This window comes from Prionailurus viverrinus, chromosome E3, assembly GCF_022837055.1.
Source record: "Prionailurus viverrinus isolate Anna chromosome E3, UM_Priviv_1.0, whole genome shotgun sequence".
Taxonomy (NCBI): Eukaryota; Metazoa; Chordata; class Mammalia; order Carnivora; family Felidae; genus Prionailurus; species Prionailurus viverrinus.
The window spans coordinates 24,953,224-24,976,211 of record NC_062576.1 but is presented as its reverse complement, the minus strand read 5'-3'; the positions used below and the strand labels follow the sequence as shown (position 1 = coordinate 24,976,211).

Here is a 22,988-nt window from a genome sequence, read left to right as displayed (position 1 = left end):
GCCCCTCTCTCTCTCCCTCCCCCGCTCTCTCTCTCTCTCTCTCTCTAGCTCTCTCTCTCTCTCTAAAAAATAAAATAAACGTTTAAAAAAATCTCTCACTATCTCCCTTTATCTCTCTCAGTCTTTTCACATACCCCTGCTTGAGCAGGTAACACCTTCCTTGAAGCCCAGATAAATTATTGAAAACAGACTGACAAACTGGTAGATCCCTCCTCAGTCCCTTACCACGTTGGCCAGGCAGTTACAAAGAATTGTGGTTATTCCCACAACATTCCATGGTTAAGGCAGATGGAAGATTCCCTGGGACGTAAAGAATGCACAGGTGAGATGATGACAGTGGTTAAGTTCAGATGCAGAAGCAGAGGCTACATGCCCCAAAGTGTACCTGACTACCTGTTTGTTTGTACGCACTTCACCTTGTCCACAGTGTACTTTCAGGATAATATTCTGAAATTTCCAGCTGTGTTCCTATGTTTTATTTTGTTTTGTTTAATTTGGTGGACTTTGTTTTTCCAGCTCTGATCATTTAAACTCTCTGAGGATTTTGTTTTGTCCTGCTCCTGGTCACCTCGCGTGGGTGCAAACCTGATTCCAGTCCCTGACATCCTGCTTCCAGCTTTGGAATTTATATTCCAGCTGTGCCCACCTTGAGAAAAGTATGCACACTTGGCATTTCCAAACTACCAAAAATAATGATTATCACACATAATCACCTCCAATATTAAAATTGTGAGGTTGTTTCATTCTTCAACTTCTAAGTAGTTTTTATTCAGATATTAGAGATTCTCATCGTACACGACTTTGAATAGATTTCGTGGATCAATTTTGTTATTTCCTTCTAAAATGAAAATTTCAAAACACTTTGGAAGTATCCCTCTTCCTTGCTTTATTTCAGTATGTGTTTATTATAATGATTCATTATACTTTATTTTTTTAATTATACTTTAAACTTGTGGTCAAACTTTTAAAACTCCTAAAGATTTTCATGCACTCCTAATACCCATTAGTTTGTTGTGCCGATGTTTGAACACTGTTTTAAATTTACTTTAAAAAATATATATTTACTTATTTTTGAGAGACAGCACAAGTATGGGAGGGAGAGAGAAAGAGGGAGACACAGAACCTGAAGTAGGCCCCAGGCTCTGAGCTGTCAGCACAGAGCCCGATGCGGGGCTTGAACTCACAAACCATGAGATCATGACCTAAGCCGAGGTTGGACTCTTAACCGACTGAGCCACCAAGGTACCCCTGAGCAACAGTGTTTTAAAATTTATATGTTGATAATCTTTCATCCGTGTACAGCATTTTTCCATCTTATAGATAGAAAAGGCACTCAGATACATTTGCCTGTATGTGGGCAACTCACACATTAGATTTATTTTTCTTTCTACAGTTCAAGGCTTTTCTTCAGAACGAGATTTTGAACAGTATGTTAAACAAGAGAATAACTCTAAAAAAGTGTTGGTTGCTATTATTTTTGACCATGAATTCCAAAATAGTGATGATCCCCTACCACTTAAGGTAAGAAGGTTTTATGTAGAAACTTCATAAGTGTGCTTCCAGTTTCTGAGGTTTAATGAAGTAGAGGCATAATTATTTCATTTATTAAGTGGGGGGACTGCAACTTACCCAAGATCATACTGCTTGTACATAGTTGAGCAGGGATTTAAATCCAAATCTAACTAATTTCTGCGTATGTGCATTTATTTAGCCAGAGATTTATGTTGGTGGGGAAAGAATTAAATTTACCATGTACTAGATTTTCTCCTTATAAATCAGAGTCATAGGAGACATTGACCACCAAGGATATTACCTTTCCCACTGTATCTGATACAGCTCTTTCCCAGCTCTGTACATGATGGTGAAGTGAATGCAGATTTCTGAGCTCAAAAGACCTGAGGTGTTAAAAGCAGCTGCATCTTCACCAGCATGGAACACAGCATGAAAATTGTTCCTCTTTCTTTTGTTTGACTCTCATAGTTTTTCACCAGAATCTAAATCTAGAAAACAGTGCCAAGGTTTAGCCAAGTGGAATCAGAATTAGGACATAGGCAGACTCTGAGGAAGATTCTGATAACAACCTCCAAGAAGGAGAGACAAGGACTGTGCTTTGAACTTGGTGTCCTTGGTGTTGAAGGAAATAATCAAAATATAGTATAGATGTACGCATGGAGCTATAATTCTGCATTTAAGATAACTGCTGGTTCTCAATGGAAGGAAAAAGTAAGGAAAACCACTGGGTTGTAAGTAGAGTTGGAGGTACGTTTTCATTCTTTTCCCTCACTCTTTCACTCCTTTCATGTATGTAAAATTCCCTCAAGTTACTAATTTGGTATGAGCTGGTGCTGATGTAGGCTCATCAGTGTATATACAGACTGGTTAGAGTGTTTTTGGTACAGTTTCAAACTTCACCTGTTTTTCCTTGGACAATCTCCCCACTGTCCCTGCCACTTGGCTCACTCTCTTACCTTTAACATTGCTACTGTGACTTGCTGTACAGTCTCTCCTAACCACACCCACCTCTGTCCTCCTCCATACTCCCATAAATGCTCCTTACATGTTACTATCATTGAATTTGCTGTAAAGTAAATATATATGTCATCTCAACTAGAATTTGAGCTCCTTGAGGAATAGGTTCTATGTCTTAGTCCTTGAACCTGCAGTAAGTGTCTGAAGCTCTCGGCTTGATAACTGAGTATATTAATATTTACCTAGATTGATGACATCGGCCTGCTCCTCCTGATGTTACTGATTTCTCTGGTCTGACCCTTGACTCTAGGCAACTGCTGGACCATTTTCTGTTTGTAAAGCTACTTAGACCCAGCATGCTCTACCTTGAGGTTTATTTAGTTCTCTAGAATTAGTATTATCTTTTCATTTAATAATGAAATTATGCAGTATTCCACATTTATATTTTATCACATTTCTCCTCTGTCCTCATGTGGGATTCTTTCTTATGTTACAATCACTTTTAGGGGAGGAAGGGATTTTCCTCTCAAAACACTTGGCTGATGTAATGGGAAGAGAAATTAGCAGCATCTTTTGGTGTGTTTCATTTCAGTATGCATGCCAGCTGTCTATTTTGGGGAAAAGACATTGGCACTGGTGTGCAAGTTGCCACCGTGTTTGTTTACCGCAAACCCACAATAGCCATATGACAAGTCTGCTCCACTGCCTAACGTTCGGAATCCACTTAGTGCTCAACAGTCTGCCTCAGAATCACACACATGCGATTTTTCTTTAACTTCCTTTTGTTTCTCATTCTTCCTTAATTGTCCTTTGTTTACAGGTATCATTTCTTTTTGTTCCCTGTAGGTAAAATATTATCTGCGTTTTAGTAGTTTTCAGAGGAACAAGTATATGGGTTTTGTCCGAACAGAAGGCTGGGAAACAGGTGTTCTCTTTCCAACTTTTCCTTCTTTGGGACCCAGAAGTGAACGTAGTTCCCATGGGGGGAGTCCTGGTAAGCAGATCTTTAATCATACTTATTTTTATATCCTAGTCATATAAGTAAGGCTCTTAAGGCATCACATGTTTACACCTGTATTTCTTTAACCTTGTGATGAAAATTGTTAATTTTTAACTTACTGTGCTGGTGATTTCTTCTTTTTTTTTTTAAATTTAAATTCAAATTAGTTAACATACAGTGTAGTCTTGGTTTCAGGAGTAGAATCTTGTGATTCCTCTCTTACATATGGCACCCAGTGGTCATTCCTAAAGGTGCCCTCCTTAATGCCCATCACCCATTTAACCCATCCCCCCCATCTACTTCCCTCCAGCAACCCAGTTTGTTCTCTGCGTTTAAGAGTCTTTTATAGTTAGCCTCCCTCTCTGTTTTTATCTTTTCTCCCTTCCCTTCCCCCATGTTCATCTGTTGTGTTTCTTAAATTCTACTGGTGATTTCTTTATTTAAAATTTTCAGTGTCCAAAAACCTATATAAAACTTCTATATATTGGAACAATGTATTTTTATCTTTTCCTGGTCATTGTATATCCTCATTTTTTCATGTAGGTTCACTTGTGAAATTTGGATTTTAATTACTTTAACATACATGTTCCTGGGTACTGACACGGTCTGATCCATTATAACTGTATGCTACTCTGTTGGGTTGATAAACAGTTTCTAATATAGTTCTATTAATTTAAAATATATTATACAAACTACCGTTAAAACATCTTTAAGTGGGGCTTTGTTTTTATTAACAATAATGCACATTTACCTTGAGGAAATTATCCAACAAGAAAAACAAGCTATAACCAATTCACCATAATTCATAAAAATTTGAAATAACCTGCATCTTAAATATGGTAAATGAATAACAAAAGTATAAAATTTAATTTTACTGAACATTGTACAGTCATTAAAAATAGCCATCATTAAATCTTCTGAAAAAGCAGAGTTCAGAACTGTATTTTGAAATGATAACTGTGTAAACTGCATATTTATCAGCACAAAGCTGGGACAAATTTCCAAATATGAAAACTTTTACTCTGTTAGGTGGTGGGATTGTTTTGCATGTTATTATTTTCTTTATTTCTTTATTTTCTTTATTATTTTGTTATTATTTTCTTTAATAAATATTTTAAACTTTTTCCCATCATAAAATTTAACAAGGAATCTTATGTCTTTTCCACCATACATACTGCATGCATTATGAACTTCGCCTGGGGTATGATTTTATAAGGGTTAGTTGGATAATGCTAAGGGTTGCCAGGGGTATGTAAATGCACTGCAGAAGGGAGGCCACACAAACTGATACAGCCCTTCTGGGGAGCGGTCTGGCAGTGGCAGCTGTATTAGCTCACTTAGGCTGCTGTAACAAAATACATACCACATATTGGGCAGCTTATAAACAACAGAAATTTCTTGCTCACAGTTCTGGAGGCTGTGAAGTTCAAGATGAAGGCTCCAGCATGGTCATGTTCTGGTGAGGGGCCCCCTTCCTAAGTTTCTCACTTGTGCTTTCTCACTATGTCCTCAATTGGTGGAAAGGACTAAGGAGATCTCTGGAGCCTCTTTTATAAGGCACTAATCCCACTTATGAGGGCTGCACTGTCATGATTAAAACACATCTCACAGATCCCACCTTCTAATACCATTACCCTTAGGGGTTAGGATTTCTACATATGGATTTGGGGAGACGTGAACATTCACACCATAGTAGTAGCCAAATTAATAATATGTTCCTGGGTAGAAACCCTAAGAAACTCTTTTTAATGATCCATAGAGAGTTCCTGGCACTGCTGGTTGTAGTGGCAAGGAATAGGAGGCAATCTGTAAGTTAAGTTGAGGCCCAGGTTCAGCCCAACTCAGCTGAACTCTTGGAATTTAAATGGTCAGCTCCTTCCTCTAGCTGCATGACAAAGGAAGGAGCTAGCATCTTTAAGAAAACAGAACAAATGATTATACACTTTAGTGTCCACTCTTCCTTTAATCACAATTTCTGGCATGAGATCCAAAATTATAGGACATGCAAAGAAGCAGGAAAATGTTACCTAAAATTAAAAGAAAAAAAGAGTCATTATAAATAAGTCAACTGAGAAGCTAGATATTGGAATTAGTAGCCAAGGAATTTAAAATAATTTTATGAGTACTTTGATGTCATGTTGATAGCAAATATTCCCTGATACAATTTGATGAAGAGGCCACTTTACTTCTGTGGTATCTTTCTCTAAAACTTTTAATTCTAGTCTATTAGTAAAAAAACATCATGCAAACCCAAATTGTAGATAATTCTCCAAAATACATGCCCAGTATTCTTGAAAACTCTCAAGGTTTTAAAAAACAAGAAAGGATGATAAAGTTTCATAGATCAAAGGAGACTATGGAGACATGGCACCTAAATACAATGTAGTATCTTGGATGGGGGTTCTGCAACAGAAAAAAAATGACATTGGTGAGAAACTCATGAATCCAAAGTTTGTATAAATTAGAAATTGTATTGTGCCATTGTCAATTTCTTAGTTATGACAGATTTACCATGATAGTAAGATACGATATTTGGGAATCTGGGTGCAGTGTGTAAGCAATATTTCTCAATCTTTTTTTCATCATTGCCCTTCTAGAGAATCATTTTGGATATTTTCTCCCTAAGTGTTCTCATGAAATTTTAATACTACAGGTACACTACAGATCTGCTCTGTGTGCTATGGTCTAATTGAAGTTGTATAACCCTCTGTTGAGAATGCATGGTATATGGGACTGTCTCTATTATTTTTGCAACTTTTCTGTAAGACTACATTTTTTCCCCAAATATAGAGGTATATTTTAAAAACTCTCCAAACCAAAGTAGCAATACAAGTGAAGTTTCTGGCCGCCACCCACCCCCCCCCCCCACCCCCCCGCCGGTTGTGGCTCTGTTAAGCATCTAACTCTTGATTTTGGCTCAGGTCATGATCTCATGGTGGTGAGATCCATCCCTGCTTTGAGCCCCACTTTGGGCTCCACGCTGGGCATGGAGCCTGCTTTGAGATTCTTTCTCTCTCCCTCTGCCCCTCCCCTGCTTATGCACTCATGTGCATGCATGCTGTCTCTCCCTCTTTCTCAAACAAAGCAAAACAAAACAAAAACAGTGAAGTTTCTGAATCTGATCAAGTACATGTGTGAGAAATTTGTTATCTTCCTAGTGAAATATTGAACATTTCTCCCCTAGTAATCAGGAATAAAGTAAAGTTGTTTGCTCTCATCAGTTCTATTCAGCATATTACTGGATGTCCTAGCTTGTATCAGAAAAAGGAAATGAAATAAAAGGTATAGATTTTGGAAAGGAAAGAGTGAAATTACCTTTGTTTGAAGTTGACAGAATCACGTGTGCAGGAAATTCTGAAGATATCCACAAAAAGTATTACATACAATGTATTAATTTAGCAAATACCCAAGATAGAAAGCCAGTCTACAAAAATAAATTATAAATCTACACCAAAAATAACAAAACATTTCTGAGAGATAATTTAAACACCTAAACAAATGATATCTAAATCTCATTGGTTGGATGACTCAAAATTGTTAGGATGTAGATCCTCCCTAAATTGATCTATGATAGCAATATAGTGACAGTCAAAATCCCAGCAGCCTTTTTTGAAAAAATTGGCAAGCTATCCTAAAATTTATAAGGAAATGCAAAGGGTCTAGCTTAGTAAAAAAATCTTGGAAAGGAATGCCAGTGTTAAAGAACATTTAAGACTTAGTACAAATGTACATAAGACAAAACTGTATAGGTTTAAGGATGAAGAAATACATTAATAAAAAGAATGAGGTATCTGGAAATAGACATTTGATTTTCCACAAAGATGCCAATATAATTCACTGGGGAAATGAAATCTTTTGAACAAATTGTGATGGAATAACATTGCATTTATATGGAAAGAATGAATCTTGATCACTAACTCATATCTACACAAAATTAGTTAATTAACGAGATAATCATAAACCTAAATGCAAAAAGCTAAAATCATAAATCTTCCACAACAAAATTTATGAGAATATCTTCATGAATTTGGGGCTAGCAATGATTCATTAAGACAGAAAAAGTATTACCATAAAAGGGGAAAAAATGGATAAATTGACTTCATTAAAATTAAATACTTCTGCTTATGTGAAATACACTATTAAAAATAGTAAGGCGGGGCACCTGGGTGGCTCAGTTGGTTGGGCGTCCGACTTCAGCTCAGGTCATGTTCTCACGGTTAGTGGTTCTAACCCCGTGTGGGGCTCTGTGCTGACAGCTCAGAGCCTGCAGCCTGCTTCTGATTCTGTGTCTCCCTCTCTCTGGCCCTCTCCCGCTCACACTCTGTCTCACTCTCTCTCTCAAAACTAAATAAACATTAGAAAAAAAATAGTAAGGCAAGGGGTGCCTGGGTGGCTCAATTGGTTAAGCGTCCAACTCTTCATTTTGGCTCAGGTCATGATCTCACAGTTTGTGAGTTCAGCCCCGCATTGGGCTCTGCACTCGCTGCACAGAGCCTGCTTCAGATTCTCTGTCTCCCCCTTTCTGCCCTTCCCCTGCTCTCTCTCTCTCCCTCTCTCTCTCTCAAAAAAAAAAAATGAACATTAAAAAAATATATAGTAAGGAAAGATCCAGAGGGGAGAAAATGTTACACATAATCACATTCAAAATCTATAAAGAATTTGTATAGATTAATAGAAAAATCAGTTTCAGATGTCACAGCAATGCCAAATTTTAATAAGTTTTTTAAGTGTTTGCTTATTTTCATACTAAAGTTATATGACGGCAAGAAGCTTTTGCATACTACCACAGATCTAAAGACCACACTGAGTATTACTGCCTTAGTGGATATCAGCTCACAGTATGAACTTCACTTAATTTTTCAAATGTCAAGAGTACTGAATTAAAATCTATACCTATACAGTAATTCTCATTCAGTTGATTGAAATTCCAGAAAGCAGTTCTGTAATTTCATACATTTACTTTCTGGGAAGCTGGGAATTAGGATCCTTTTATTATTTTTTAATTTTTTTTTTTTTGGAGAGAGTGTGTGAGCATATGAGTGAGCAAGAAGGGTAGAGGCAGAGAGAGATGGGGAGAGAGAGAGAGAGAGAGAGAGAGAGAGAGAGAGAGAGAATATCCAAGTAGGCTCTACACTGTCAGCGTTGAGCTCAACATGGGGCTTAAACCCACAAACGTGAGATCATGACCTGAGCCGAAATCAAGAGTTGAATGCTTAACCCATCGAACCGCCCAGGTGCCTCAGGATCCTTTTAAAAAGAATCTTAAACAAATGAATAAGCAAAAAGCAAAATCAGACCTATAAATACAAAGAACAAACTGATGGTTGCCAGAGGAGGGAGGGATAGGAAAAAATGGGTGAAGGGGAATGGGAGATACAGGCTTCCATTTAAGGAGTAAATAGGTCATGAGAATAAAGGCACAATATAAGGAGTATAGTGAATTGTAGTGTAATAGTATTTTATGGTGACAGATGGTATCTGCGCTTGTAAGCATAGCATAACGTATAAACTTGTCAAATCACTATGCTGTAGACCTGAAACCAATGTAACATTGTGTGTCAACCATATTCGTATTTTTTAAATAATAAAAAGTATTTATTATCTGTTTGTGTGGGGAAACCATAATAGCTGCTCTGGGAAATTTAAGACTATAACAAGGGCCTCTTTACAATAATTAACTTTGTTGTTTGTCTTTGACATACTTCAGTTACCTTTTTCTTTGTTCAGCTCAGCTGTTACTTGTTCTGTTGTACTTAGCAATCCTTGTTTTCTCACTTAGGGTACATCACTGAAGGGTTCCTGGCTATGCAGCATGCCGTGGATATTGCCATCATGAAATACTATAATCACAAGGCTACACAAAAGCTATTCCGAGAAGTCACTGTATTTGTTCAGAGATTTCCATATCCAGCATATTCTCATGATTACTTCTATACCTTTTTTGGTATTTTCATCCCTTTAGTAATCTTATTTATTTTCTCTATGAATCATCTTACCCTCATTCAGGCTATTGTGTGGGAAAAGGAAAACCGATTGAAGGTAACTTTCCTTTTCTTGTGGTAGATAGAATTTCTGTAGAAAAAGTTGGGTTTGTAGCATAAATTTTTGTGGAGGGTTGGATTATTTCTGACCACTCAGCACTGGTGGATGGTTATGTTTTGGTAGCAGCCAAAAGTGAACACTTACTTCTCTTCGCAGTTTTCTAGAATTTTTTTTTATTGGAATTATTGGATTGATCTTTAGTTTTAGTTTCAGAAGATAATTACAGATAGAATTTAAATGCCAAATGCTCTAAATCTCTCTGGAATAAGGTGAGTTACAAAGAAATAATCAACTGGGCTGTGGAATTGTCTTGATGAATTCGGATACAATTAAATGTCAAGATTCTATGATTGTGTGATTAGTTTTTCCATTTTCTGATATCTGAATTTTTTTTCTAAATGACCTCTCATAGTTCCCTTCAGAATTTCTGTTTCTTGGTCAGAGAGCATGTTGTGTTATGGCCACATGCTTTGCAGTTCAAACTCTAGTCATTTAGCCAGTAATGTGTATAATATATATAAATATATAAAATACATAATATAAAATAATTTTATATAATATATATAAATGTATAATATAAATATAGAGGGTGAGATGACTTATATAACTTATATGTATACACACACACACACACATACACATATACATACACATATGGTTGATTTATTGCCTAATTTGTTTCAGGAACTGATAAATCATAGATTTAAATCCTATCTCTGTTGTTTATTAACTGTGACATGTCATATAACTTTTCTAGCCTTTTTTCTCAGATATAAATTGATTAAAACTAATTTGCAGGACTGTCATGATATACAACTAGATATTGTGTGAAAAATTATCACTATCTAGTCACCTGGACCAGCTGTTGTGAGGCATAAAGGAGGAAATGCATGTTGAGTGTTTGATAGATTGCCAGGCGCATAGTTGAATACTCAGTAGCTGTTAGATGTGACTGTTCACATCGGCCATCTCCATGTCACTTATCTCCTTGTGTAATCTTGAATCATATCATTTTCTCTCTTTCCTTTCTTAGTGGCCACAACACTTCATGTATCAGGCTCATGTTGTTTCTCCCCATCCAGCTCTTCTCACTCAGGGCTCTTGTCACACATCTCCTTATCCATCCATCAAACGAATGGCTTTTTTGAAACTTCCTTTATGCTTATGTTTCCTCTGACTGTAATGCTTTCCTCTTTTCTGGTTGGTGTACACACAGTTAACTTACTTGTCCCAAATGTTGTGCTGCTATCTCCTTGTTGATGGTCTCTTTTTAATTCTCAGTGATAATTTAAAGTTTTTTCTTTGAGTCCCCAGAACATGGTACATAAATGTCAACATTGTGATTTATTTATATTTCATTTTTTAAAAATTTTCATTGAAGTATAACATACAAACAAAAAAATACACAAGTCCTAAGTGTATGTGTTTTAATCCCTTCAGGCTACTATAACAAAAATATCAAACACTATTCCTTATAAGCAATAGAAATTTACTTCTCTCGTTTCCGGAGCCGGAAAAGTCCAAGATCAATGTGCCAGCAGATTCAGAATGTCTGATGAGAACCCACTCTGTGGTTCTGGTTCATAGATGGCACCTCATCACTGTCTCCTCCTGGGACAGAAGGAATGCAAGCTCTCCAGGGTCTGCTTTATATTGGCACTATTCTGATGCATGAGGGCTCATCCTTCATCACCTAATCATTTCTCAATGGCCCCACCTCAAAGTGCCCTTAGAGAGGGGACTAGGTTTTGGTTTTTTTTTTTAATAGGAAATTTATTGTCAAACTGGTTTCTTTTTTTGTTTATTTTGAAAAAAAAATTGGTAGGTGTGTTTATTTTTTTAATATGAAATTTATTGTCGAATTGGTTTCCATACAACACCCAGTGCTCATCCCAAAAGGTGCCCTCCTCAATACCCATCACCCACCCTCCCATCCCTCCCACCCCCCATCAACCCTCAGTTTGTTCTCAGTTTTCAAGAGTCTCTTATGGTTTGCCTCCTTCCCTCTCTCTAACTTTTTTTCCCCTTTCCCTCCTCCATGGTCCTCTGTTAAGTTTCTCAGGATCCACCTTAAAGTGAAAACATAACGTATCTGTCTTTCTCTGTATGACTTATTTCACTTAGCATAACACTCTCCAGTTCCATCCATGTTGCTACAAAAGGCCAGATTTCATTCTTTCTCACTGTCATGTATATTCCATTGTGTATATAAACCATAATTTCTTAATTCCATTTATCAGTTGATGGACATTTAGGCTCATTCCATAATTTGGCTATTTTTGAAAGTGCTGCTATAAACATTGGGGTACAAGTGCCCTTATTCTTCACACTCCTGTATCCCTTGGGTAAATTCCTAGGAGTGTTGTTGCTGGGTCATACGGTAGGTCTATTTTTAATGTTTTGAGGAACCTTCACACTGTTTTCCAGAGTGGCTGCATCAGTTTGCATTCCCACCAACAGTGCAAGAGGGTTCCCGTTTCTCCACATCCTCGCCAGCATCTATAGTCTGATTTGTTCATTTTGGCCACTCTGACTGGTGTGAGGTGATACCTGAGTGTGGTTTTGATTTGTATTTCCCTGATGAGGAGTGACATTGAGCATCTTTTCATGTGCCTCTTGGCCATCTGGAGGTCTTCTTTAGAGAAGTATCTATTCATGTCTTCTGCCCATTTCTTCACTAGGTTATTTGTTTTTTGGGTGTGGAGTTTGGTGAGTTCTTTATGGATTTTGAATACTAGCCCTTTGTCTGATAAGTCATTTGCAAATATCTTTTATTCCATTGGTTGCCATTTAGTTTTGTTGATTGTTTCCTTTGCAGTGCAGAAGCTTTTCATCTTCATGAGGTCCCAATAGTTCACTTTTGCTTTTAATTCCCTTGCCTTTGGAGATGTAGCATTTGACAAAATTCAGCATCCTTTCTTAATAAAAACCCTCGAGAAAGTTGGGATAGAAGGAACATACTTAAACATAAAAGCTATTTATGAAAAGCCCAAAGCTAATAATCATCCTCAATGGGGAATAACTGAGAGCTTTCCCCTGAGATCAGAAACACGACAGGGATGTCCACTCTTACCACGTTGTTTAACATAGTATTAGAAGTTCTAGCATCAGCAATCAGACAACAAAAGGAAATCAAGGCATCAAAATTGGCAAAGATGAAGTCAAGCTTTCACTTTTTGCAAATGACATGATATACATGGAAAACCCAATAGACTCCACCGAAAGTCTACTAGAACTGATACATGAATTCAGCAAAGTTGCAAGGTACAAAATTAATGTACAGATAGCAGTTGCATTCTTGTACACTAATAATGAAGCAACAGAAAGACAAATAAAGAAACTGATCCCATTCACAATTGCACCAAGAAGCATAAAATACCTAGGAATAAACCTAACGAAAGATGTAAAATATCTGTATGCTGAAAACTATAGAAAGCTTATGAAGGAAATTGAAGAAGATACAAAGAAATGGAAAAACATTCCATGCTCATGGATTGGAAGAATAAATACTGTGAAAATGTCAATGGTACCCAAAGAAATTAACACATTCAATGGAATCCCAATCAAAATTGCGCCAACACTCTTCTCAAAGCTAGAACAAGCAATCCTAAAATTTGTATGGAATCACAAAAGGCCCTGAATAGCCAAAGTAATTTTTTTAATATATGAAATTTATTGTCAAATTGGTTTCCATGCCACACCTAGTGCTAATCCCAAAAGATACCCTCTTCAGTACTCATCACCTACCCTTCCTTCCCTCCCACCCCCCCATCAACCCTCAGTTCTCACTTTTAAGAGTCTCATGTTTTGGCTCTCTCCCACGTTAACCTTATTTTTTTTTCCTTCCCCTACCCCATGGGTTTCTGTGAAGGTTCTCAGGATCCACATAAGAGTGAAAACATATGGTATCTGTCTTTCTCTGTATGGCTTATTTCACTTAGCATCACATTCTCGAGTTCCATCCACGTTGCTACAAAGGGCCATATTTCAGTCTTTCTCATTGCCACATGGTACTCCATTGTGTATATAAACCACAATTTCTTTATCCATTCATCAGTTGATGGACATTTAGGCTTTTTCCACAATTTGGCTATTGTTGAGAGTGCTGCTATCAACATTGGGGTACAAGTGCCCCTATGCACCAGTACTCCTGTATCCCTTGGGTAAATTCCTAGCAGTGCTATTGCTGGGTCATAGGGTAGGTCTATTTTTAATTTTTTGAGGAACCTCCACACTGTTATCCAGAGTGGCTGCACCAATTTCCATTCCCACCAACAGTGCAAGAGGGTTCCCATTTCTCCACATCCTCTCCAGCATCTATAGTCTCCTGATTTGTTCATCTTGGCCACTCTGACTGGCATGAGGTGATATCTGAGTGTGGTTTTGATTTGTATTTCCCTGATAAGGAGCGACGTTGAGCATCTTTTCATGTGCCTGTTGGCCATCCGGATGTCTTCTTTAGAGAAGTGTCTATTCATGTTTTCTGCCTATTTCTTCACTGGATTATTTGTTTTTCGGGTGTGGAGTTTGGTGAGTTCTTTATGGATTTTGAATACTAGCCCTTTGTCTGATATATCATTTGCAAGTATCTTTTCCCATTCCGTTGGTTGCCTTTTAGTTTTGTTGGTTGTTTCCTTTGCTGTGCAGAAGCTTTTTATCTTCATGAGGTCCCAGTAGTTCATTTTTGCTTTTAATTCCCTTGACTTTGGGGATGTGTCAAGTAAGAAATTCCTACAGCTGAGGTCAGAGAGGCTTTTTCCTGCTTTCTCCTCTAGGGTTTTGATGGTTTCCTGTCTCACATTCAGGTCCTTTATCAATTTTGAGTTTATTTTTGTGAATGGTGTGAGAAAGTGGTCTAGTTTCAACCTTCTGCATGTTGCTGTCCAGTTCTCCCAGCACCATTTGTTAAAGAGACTTTTTTCCATTGGATGTTCTTTCCTGCTTTGTCAAAGATGAGTTGGCCATACGTTTGTGTGTCTAGTTCTGGGGTTTCTATTCTATTCCATTGGTCTATGTGTCTGTTTTTGTGCCCATACCATGCTGTCTTGATGATTATAGCTTTGTAGTAGAGGCTAAAGTCTGGGATTGTGATGTCTCCTGCTTTGGTCTTCTTCTACAAAATTACTTTGGCTATTTGGGGCCTTTTGTGGTTCCATATGAATTTTAGGATTGCTTGTTCTAGCTTCAAGAAGAATGCTGGTGCAATTTGGATTGGGATTGCATTGAATGTGTAGATTGCCTTGGGTAGTATTGACATTTTGACAATATTTATTCTTCCAATCCATGAGCACGGAATGTTTTTCCATTTCTTTATATCTTCTTCAATTTCCTTCCCAAGCTTTCTATAGTTTTCAGCATACAGATCTTTTACATCTTTCGTTAGGTTTATCCCTAGGTATTTTATGCTTCTTGGTGCAATTTTGAATGGGATCAGTTTCTTTGTCTTTCTGTTGCTTCATTGTTAGTGTATAAGAATGCAACTGACTTCTGTACATTGATTTTGTATCCTGCAACTTTGCTGAATTCATGTATCAGTTCGAGCAGACTTTTGGTGGAGTCTCTCGGGTTCTCCATGTATAATATCATGTCATTTGCAAAAAGTGAAAGCTTGACTTCATCTTTGCCAATTTTGATGCCTTTGATTTCCTTTTGTTGTCTGATTGCTGATGCTAGCACTTCCATCACTATGTTACACAGCAGCAGTGAGAGTGGACATCCCTGTCGTGTTTCTGATCTCAGGGGGAAGCTCTCAGTGTTTCCCCATTGAGGATGATATTAGCTGTGGGCTTTTTATAATTGGCTTTCATAATGTTTCAGTATGTTCCTTCTATCCTGACTTTCTCGAGGGTTTTTATTAAGAAAGGATGCTGAAATTTGTCAAATGCTTTTTCTGCATCGATTGACAGGATCATATGTTTCTTTTCTTTTCTTTTCTTTTATTAATGTGATATATCACGTTGATTGATTTGCAAATGTTGAACCAGCCCTGCATCCCAGGGATGAATCACACTTGATCATGGTGAATAATTCTTTTTATAAGCTGTTGAATTCGATTTGCTAGTATCATATTGAGAATTTTTACATCCATATTCATCAGGGATTTTGGCCTGTAGTTCTCTTTTTTTACTGGGTCTCTGTCTGGTTTAGGAATCAAAGTAATACTGGCTTCATAGAATGAGTCTGGAAGTTTTCCTTCTCTTTCTGTTTTTGGAATAGCTTGAGAAGGATAGGTATTATCTCTGCTTTCAACATCTGGTAGAACCCCCCTGGGAAGCCATCTTGTCCTGGACTCTTATTTGTTGGGAGATTTTTGATAACTGATTCAATTTCTTCGCTGGCTATGGGTCTGTTCAAGCTTTTTATTTCCTCCTGTTTGAGTTTTGGAAGCATGTGGGTGTTTAGGAATTTGTCCATTTCTTCCAGGTTGTCCAGTTTGTTGGCATATAATTTTTTCTAGTATTCCCTGATAATTGCGTGTATCTCTGAGGGATTGGTTGTACTAATTCCATTTTCATTCCTGATTTTATCTATTTGGGTAATCTCCCTTTTCTTTATGACAAGCCTGGCTATAAGTTTATCAATTGTGTTTATTTTTTCAAAAAACCAACTCTTGGTTTCATTGATCTGCTCTACAGTTTTTTAGATTCTACATTGTGTATGTCTGCTCTGATCTTTATTATTTCTCTTCTTCTGCTGGGTTTAGGCTGCCTTTGCTGTTCTGCTTCTATTTCCTTTAGGTGTGCTGTTAGATTTTGTATTTGGGATTTTTCTTGTTTCTTGAGATAGGCCTGGATTGCAATGCCTTTTCCTCTCAGGACTGCCTTTGCTGCATCCCAAAGCATTTGGATTGTTATATTTTCATTTTCGTTTGTTTCCATATATTTTTTAATTTCTTCTCTAATTGCCTGGTTGGCCCATTGATTCTTTAGTAAGGTGTTCTTTAACCTCCACGCTTTTGGAGGTTTTCCAGACTTTTTCCTGTGGTTGATTTCAAGCTTCATCGCATTGTGGTCTGAAAGTATGCATGGTATGATCTCAATTCTTGTATACTTATGAAGGGCTGTTTTGTGACCCAGTATGTGATATATCTTGGAGAATGTTCCATGTGCACTCGAGAAGAAAGCATATTCTGTTGCTTTGGGATGCAGAGTTCTAAATATATCTGTCAAGTCCATCTGATCCAATGTATCATTCAGGGCCCTTGTTTCTTTATTGACCATGTGTTTAGATGATCTACCCATTGTTGTCAGTGGGGTATTAAAGTCTCCTGCAATTACCACATTCTTGTCAATAACATTGCTTATGTTTGTGATGAATTGTTTTATATATTTTGGGGCTCCCCTATTTGGCACATAGACATTTATAATTGTTAGTTCTTCTTGATGGATAGACCCTGTAATTATTGTATAATGCCCTTCTTCATCTCTTGTTACAGCCTTTAATTTAAAGTCTAGTTTGTCTGATATAAGTATGGATACTCCAGCTCTCTTTTGACTTCCAGTAGCACGATAATTAGTTCTCCATCCCTTCACTTTCAATCTGAAAGTGTCCTCAGGACTAAAATGAGTCTCTTGTAGACAGCAAATAGATGGGTCTTGTTTTTTTTATCCATTCTGATACCCTGTCTTTTGGTTGGCGCATTTAGTCCATTTACATTCAGTGTTATTATAGAAAGATATGGGTTTAGAGTCATTGTGATGTCCATAGGTTTCATTCTTGTAGCGATATCTCCGCTACTTTGTCTCACAGTATCCCCCTTAGGATCTCTTGTAGGGCTGGTTTAGTGGTGACGAATTCCTTCAGTTTTTGTTTGTTTGGGAAGACCTTTATCTCTCCTTCTATTCTAAATGACAGATTTGCTGGATAGAGGATTCTCGGCTGCGTATTTTTTTCTGTTCATCACATTGAAGATCTCCTGCCATTCCTTTCTGGCCTGCCAAGTTTCAATAGAGTGATTGGTCACGAGTCTTATAGGTCTCCCTTTATATGTTAGAGCATGTTTATCCCTTGCTGCTTTCAGAATTTTCTCTTCATCCTTGTATTTTGCCAGTTTCACTATGATATGTCGTGCAGAAGATCGATTCAAATTATGTCTGAAGGGAGTTCTCTGTGCCTCTTGGATTTCATTGCCTTTTTCCTTCCCCAGATCAGGGAAGTTCTCAGTTATGATTTCTTCAAGTACACCTTCATCACCTTTCCCTCTCTCTTCCCCCTTGGAATACCAATTATGCATAGATTATTTCTCTTTAGTGCATCACTTAGTTCTCTAATTTTCCCCTCGCACTCCTGGTTTTTTTTAATCTCTCTTTTTCTCAGCTTCTTCTTTTTCCATAATTTTATCCTCTAGTTCACCTGTTCTCTCCTCTGCCTCTTCTGTCCAAGCTGTGGTTGTCTCCATTTTATTGTGCAGCTCATTAATAGTATTTTTGAGCTCCTCCTCCTGGCTGTTCCTTAGTCCCTTGTCTCTGTAGCAAGAGATTCTCTGCTGTCCTCTATTCTGTTTTCAAGCCCAGCGATTAATTTTATGACTATTATTCTAAATTCACTTTCTGTTATATTGTTTATATCATTTTTGATCAGTTCGTTAGCTGTCATTATTTCCTGGAGGTTTTTTTGAGGTGAATTCTTCCGTTTCGTCTTTTTGGATAGTCCCTGGAGTGGTGCGGAACTGCAGGGCACTTCCCCTGTGCTGTCTTGAATAACTGGCATTGGTGGGCAGGACTGCATTCACACCTGATGTCTGCCCCCAGCCCACCTCTGGGTCCACAGTCAGACTGGTGTGTACCTTCTCCTCCCCTCTCCTAGGGGCAGGATTCACTGTGGGGTGGTGTGACGCATCTGGGCTACTTGCACACTGCCAGGCTTGTGGTGCTAGGGATCTGGCGTATTAGCTGGGGTGGGGAGGCAAGGTGCACAGGGGCGGGAGGGGTAGGCTCAGCTTGCTTTTCCTTTGGAGATCTGCTTCAGGAGGGGCCCTGCAGCACCGGGAGGCAGTCAGGCCCGCCGGAGGGATGGATCCACAGAAGGACAGCCTTGGGTTGGGTGTCTGCATGGTGCAAGCAAGTTTCGTGATGAGAACTGGTTACCTTTGTGATTTTGGCTGGGGGATGGGCGAGGGAGATGGCGCTGGCAAGCACCTTTGTTCCCCGCCAAGCTGAGCTCTGTCGTTTGGGGCTCAGCAACTCTCCCTCCTGTTGTCTTCCAGCCCTCCTGCTGTACGAGCAGATCTGTTAACTTATAACCTTCCAGATGTTAAGTCCTGCTTGCTGTCCGAACACACTCCGTCCAGCCCTCCACTTTTGCAAGCCAGACTCGGGGCCTCTGCTTGGCTGGCGAGCTGCCCCTCCACCTCAGCTCCCTCCCGCCAGTCCTTGTAGCGGGCACTGCCTCTCCGCCCTTCCTGCCCACTTCCGTGGGCCTCTCATCTACGCTTGGCTCTGGAGAATCCATTCTGCTAGTCTTCTGGTGATTTTCTGGGTTATTTAGGTAGGTGTGGGTGGAATCTAAGTGATCCTCATGATGCGGTGAGCCCAGCGTCGTCCTACGCCGCCATCTTCCCAGAAGCTGCCAAAGTAATTTTGAAGAAGAAGACCAAAGCAGGAGACATCACAGTCCCAGACTTTAGCCTCTACTACAAAGCTGTAATCACCAAGACAGCATGGTATTGGCACAAAAACAGACACATAGACCAATGGAATAGAATAGAGACTCCAGAATTGGACCCACGAAAGTATAGCCAACTCATCTTTGACAAAGCAGGAAAGAATATCCAGTGGAAAAAAGACAGTCTCTTTATTTTTATTATTTTTTTTTTTGTGGTCTTTTTTTTTATTTTTTTTTTTATTTTTTTTATTTTTTTTATTTTTTTTTATTTTTTTTTATTTTTTATGAAATTTATTGACAAATTGGTTTCCATACAACACCCAGTGCTCATCCCAAAAGGTGCCCTCCTCAATACCCATCACCCACCCTCCCCTCCCTCCCACCCTCCATCAACCCTCAGTTCTCGGTTTTTAACAGTCTCTTATGCTTTGGCTGTCTCCCACTCTAACCTCTTTTTTTTTTTTTTTTTTTTTTCCCTTCCCCTCACCCATGGGTTCCTGGTAAGTTTCTCAGGATCCACATAAGAGTGAAACCATATGGTATCTGTAAAAGACAGTCTCTTTAACAAATGGTGCTGGGAGAACTGGACAGCAACATACAGAAGAATGAAACTAGACCACTTTCTTACACCATTCACAAAAATAAACTCAAAATGGATGAAGGACCTGAATGTGAGACAGGAAACCATCAACACCCTAGAGGAGAAAGCAGGAAAAAACTTCTCTGACCTCAGTCGCAGCAATTTCTTACTTGACTTGTCTACAAAGGGACTAGGTTTTCAACTTAAGAATTTTGAGGAAACACTAACATTCAAACTATTGTAGTAGAATTGAATGGGTTATAATAAAGAAAGTATGCCCATATTATCATGATCCTGTAAGAAATAAAACACTGCCAACACTCTAGAAGTCTGATTGTGTTTTCCTCAAAACATTTTCCCTAAAGTATACAGTAACCTGATTTCTAATATCATGAGTTAGTTTTGTCTGTTTTGAACTTGATATAAATGGAATCATGCACTATATTGTGTCTGTGTGATTCTTTACAGCTAAATATGTAGCTGTAGTTCATTCATATTCATTGAGTTATAGGAGTTTTAAGATTCCATAGTATGACTATCAAAACTTACCTATTTTCCTTCTGTGTTTGGAGTTTGGGTATCATAAGTAATTCTACTATGAATATTTTATACATTTTTTGCTGAATGTTAGATTATGCATATTTAACTTTAGTAGATAATGCCAGTGCTGTCAGCACAGGGCTCCATGTGGAGCTTGATGTCACCAACCATGAGATCATGACCTGAGCCGATATCAAGAGTCAGGTGCTTAATGGACTGAGTCACCCAGGTGCCCAAATTTTATCTAATTTTCTAATTTTTTTTCCAATTTTATGAGAGTGTTTTGGCTTCAAAAATGTAGAGATCTTTCACTTTTCATTGTTTCGATTGTACAAGTCTTTTGCATCCTTGGTTAAGTTTGTTCTTATGTGTTTTATTCTTTTTGATGCTATTGTAAATGGAATTGTTTTCCTAATTTCCATTTCAGATTGCTCATTGATAGTATATAGAAGTTCTACTGATTTTTGTGTGTTGACTTTGTATTCTCCTACTTTGATGAGTCATTTATTAATTATGACTTTTTTTAATGTGTGGAATCTGTGGGGTTTACATGTAAGATCATCTCATCTGCAAACAGAGTACTCCTTCCTTTCCAATTTGGATGCCATATGATACACACACACACACACACATATACATATATATGTATATATGTATATGTGTGTGTATATATATATTTATATATTTATTTGCTCTGGTTAGAACTTCTAATACTGTGTTGAATAGGAATGAAAGCTAATATCATTAATTTTCTCTTGATCTTAGGTGAAAGAGTATGATATTAGCTGTCATTTTTTTATATGGCCTTTGTTATGTTGAGGAAGTTCCCGTCTATTTCTAGTTGAATATTTTATCAGTCTTGAATTTCTGCATCAACTGAAATGATCATGTGTTTTCTCTTAATGTGGCGTATTATATTGGTTGATTTTCTATGTTTAACTCTCCTTGCATTCCATGAATAAATCCTACTTGGTCATGGTGTATAATCCTTTCAACATGCTGCTAAATCTGGTTTGATACTATTTTGTTGAAAAATTTTGTGTCAATATTCACAAGGGATATTGGTCTGTAGTTTCTTTTCATGTGTATTTGTCTGACCCCTAGACTTATAAAATGAGTTTCCTCCTCTTCAAGTGTTTGGAAGAGTTTGAGAAGGATTATTGTTTATTCTTTTTGAAACATTTGATAGAATTCACCAGCAAAACCTTCTGCTCCAGGGATGTACTTTGTTGGAAGTTTTTAATTAATGATCTAATCTTATTCCCCATTATTGATCTGTTCAGATTTCCTCTTTCTTCATGATTCATTTTTGGTAGATTGTGTGTTTTTAGGAACTTGTGCCTTTTATATAGGTTATCTAATTTTTTGGCATATAGTTGTTCATAGTATGCTTTAAGTGATTGTTTTTATTTCTGTAAAATCAGAAGTAATGTCCCCAGTTTCATTTGGATTTTAGTAATATGAGTCTTCTCTCATTTTTTAGCCAATTTGACCAAAAATTTGTCCATTTGCTTTTATATTTTGTAGTTGAATTAAAATATATTTACATTACATGTTTACATTTATAAAATATATTTATATTGGGGCGCCTGGGTGGCGCAGTTGGTTAAGCGTCCGACTTCAGCCAGGTCACGATCTCGCGGTCCGTGAGTTCGAGCCCCGCGTCGGGCTCTGGGCTGATGGTTCAGAGGCTGGAGCCTGTTTCCGATTCTGTGTCTCCCTCTCTCTCTGCTCCTTGCCCGTTCATGCTCTGTCTCTCTCTGTCCCAAAAATAAATAAACATTGAAAAAAAAATTTTTAAAAATATATTTATATTACATTGAATTAAAATATATTATGCCCTACTAGAAGAAGGCATAATAAAAAGAAAGGGGATATTAATGTAAGTAGTTTATAGTTTTATTAAGGGTGTTTCATGCCTGAACAATATCATGTAAATTATTGGTGAGGTCACCTATGGGCTTATAAGCATCACAGAGCTCCCACACACTCGGTGAGTAATTTTAGTCAAGTCATTGATCTCCTCTATAAGTTGGGCATGATAATATTTCTAATTTAACCAATTTTGATTGTGGTGGAAATTTAGATAATATTTGTGAAAGCATTTTGTATATTATATTGTTTTACATGATGTTGATTTGTGTTAATTCTCCCACAGGAGTACCTGCTCATGATAGGACTCAGTAATTGGATGCTCTGGGCTGCCTATTTCTTCACATTCCTCTCTTTGTATTCAGTTATCATCCTTTTTATGTGCATTATTTTCTTTGCCAAGGCAAGTGTCTATTTCGCTGTCCAGGCTATAGCTAAACTCTGAGAGTAAAAACGGATACATATGGTGTGGTCCTGTTGGATTCAGGAAGTGAACATGTGCCTATTGGTGACTCCGCTCTGGAAATTCAAGTGCTGCTTAGTCTCTCAGCAAACTAAACTTTTTTTTTAAGATTTAAAAAACATGTTTATTATTTTTGAGAGAGAGACAGAGAGACAGTGCATGAGCAGGGGAGGGGCAGAGAGACAGGAAGACACAGAATCTGAAGCAGGATTTAGGCTCTGAGCTGTCAGCACAGAGCCTGACACAAGGCTCGAACTCACAAGCCGTGAGACCATGACCTGAGCCAAAGTTGGGTGCTCAACTGACTGAGCCACCCAGGCGCCCCTCCAGCAAACTAAACTTTAAGTCTAGGTGTGTGGACCTTCTGTAGTTAATGAATTGTTTACTCATCTCCCTGAGGCTTTTCATTAGTTTCACTG

At 37.9% G+C, this 22,988-nt stretch overlaps 1 protein-coding gene across 4 annotated transcripts in view; it reads left to right on the top strand.

The window, feature by feature from the left end:
* LOC125154203 (phospholipid-transporting ATPase ABCA3-like) overlaps positions 1–22,988 on the top strand; it is a 304,058-nt gene that overhangs the window by 130,879 nt on the left and 150,191 nt on the right. For all 4 annotated transcript variants that reach the window (XM_047838052.1, XM_047838050.1, XM_047838051.1 and 1 more), the window contains 4 exons: positions 1,394–1,521; positions 3,316–3,463; positions 9,249–9,508; positions 22,393–22,509. In XM_047838052.1, coding sequence (XP_047694008.1) covers positions 1,394–1,521; positions 3,316–3,463; positions 9,249–9,508; positions 22,393–22,509 — 653 coding nt within the window. The remainder of the gene's footprint in view (positions 1–1,393; positions 1,522–3,315; positions 3,464–9,248; positions 9,509–22,392; positions 22,510–22,988) is intronic.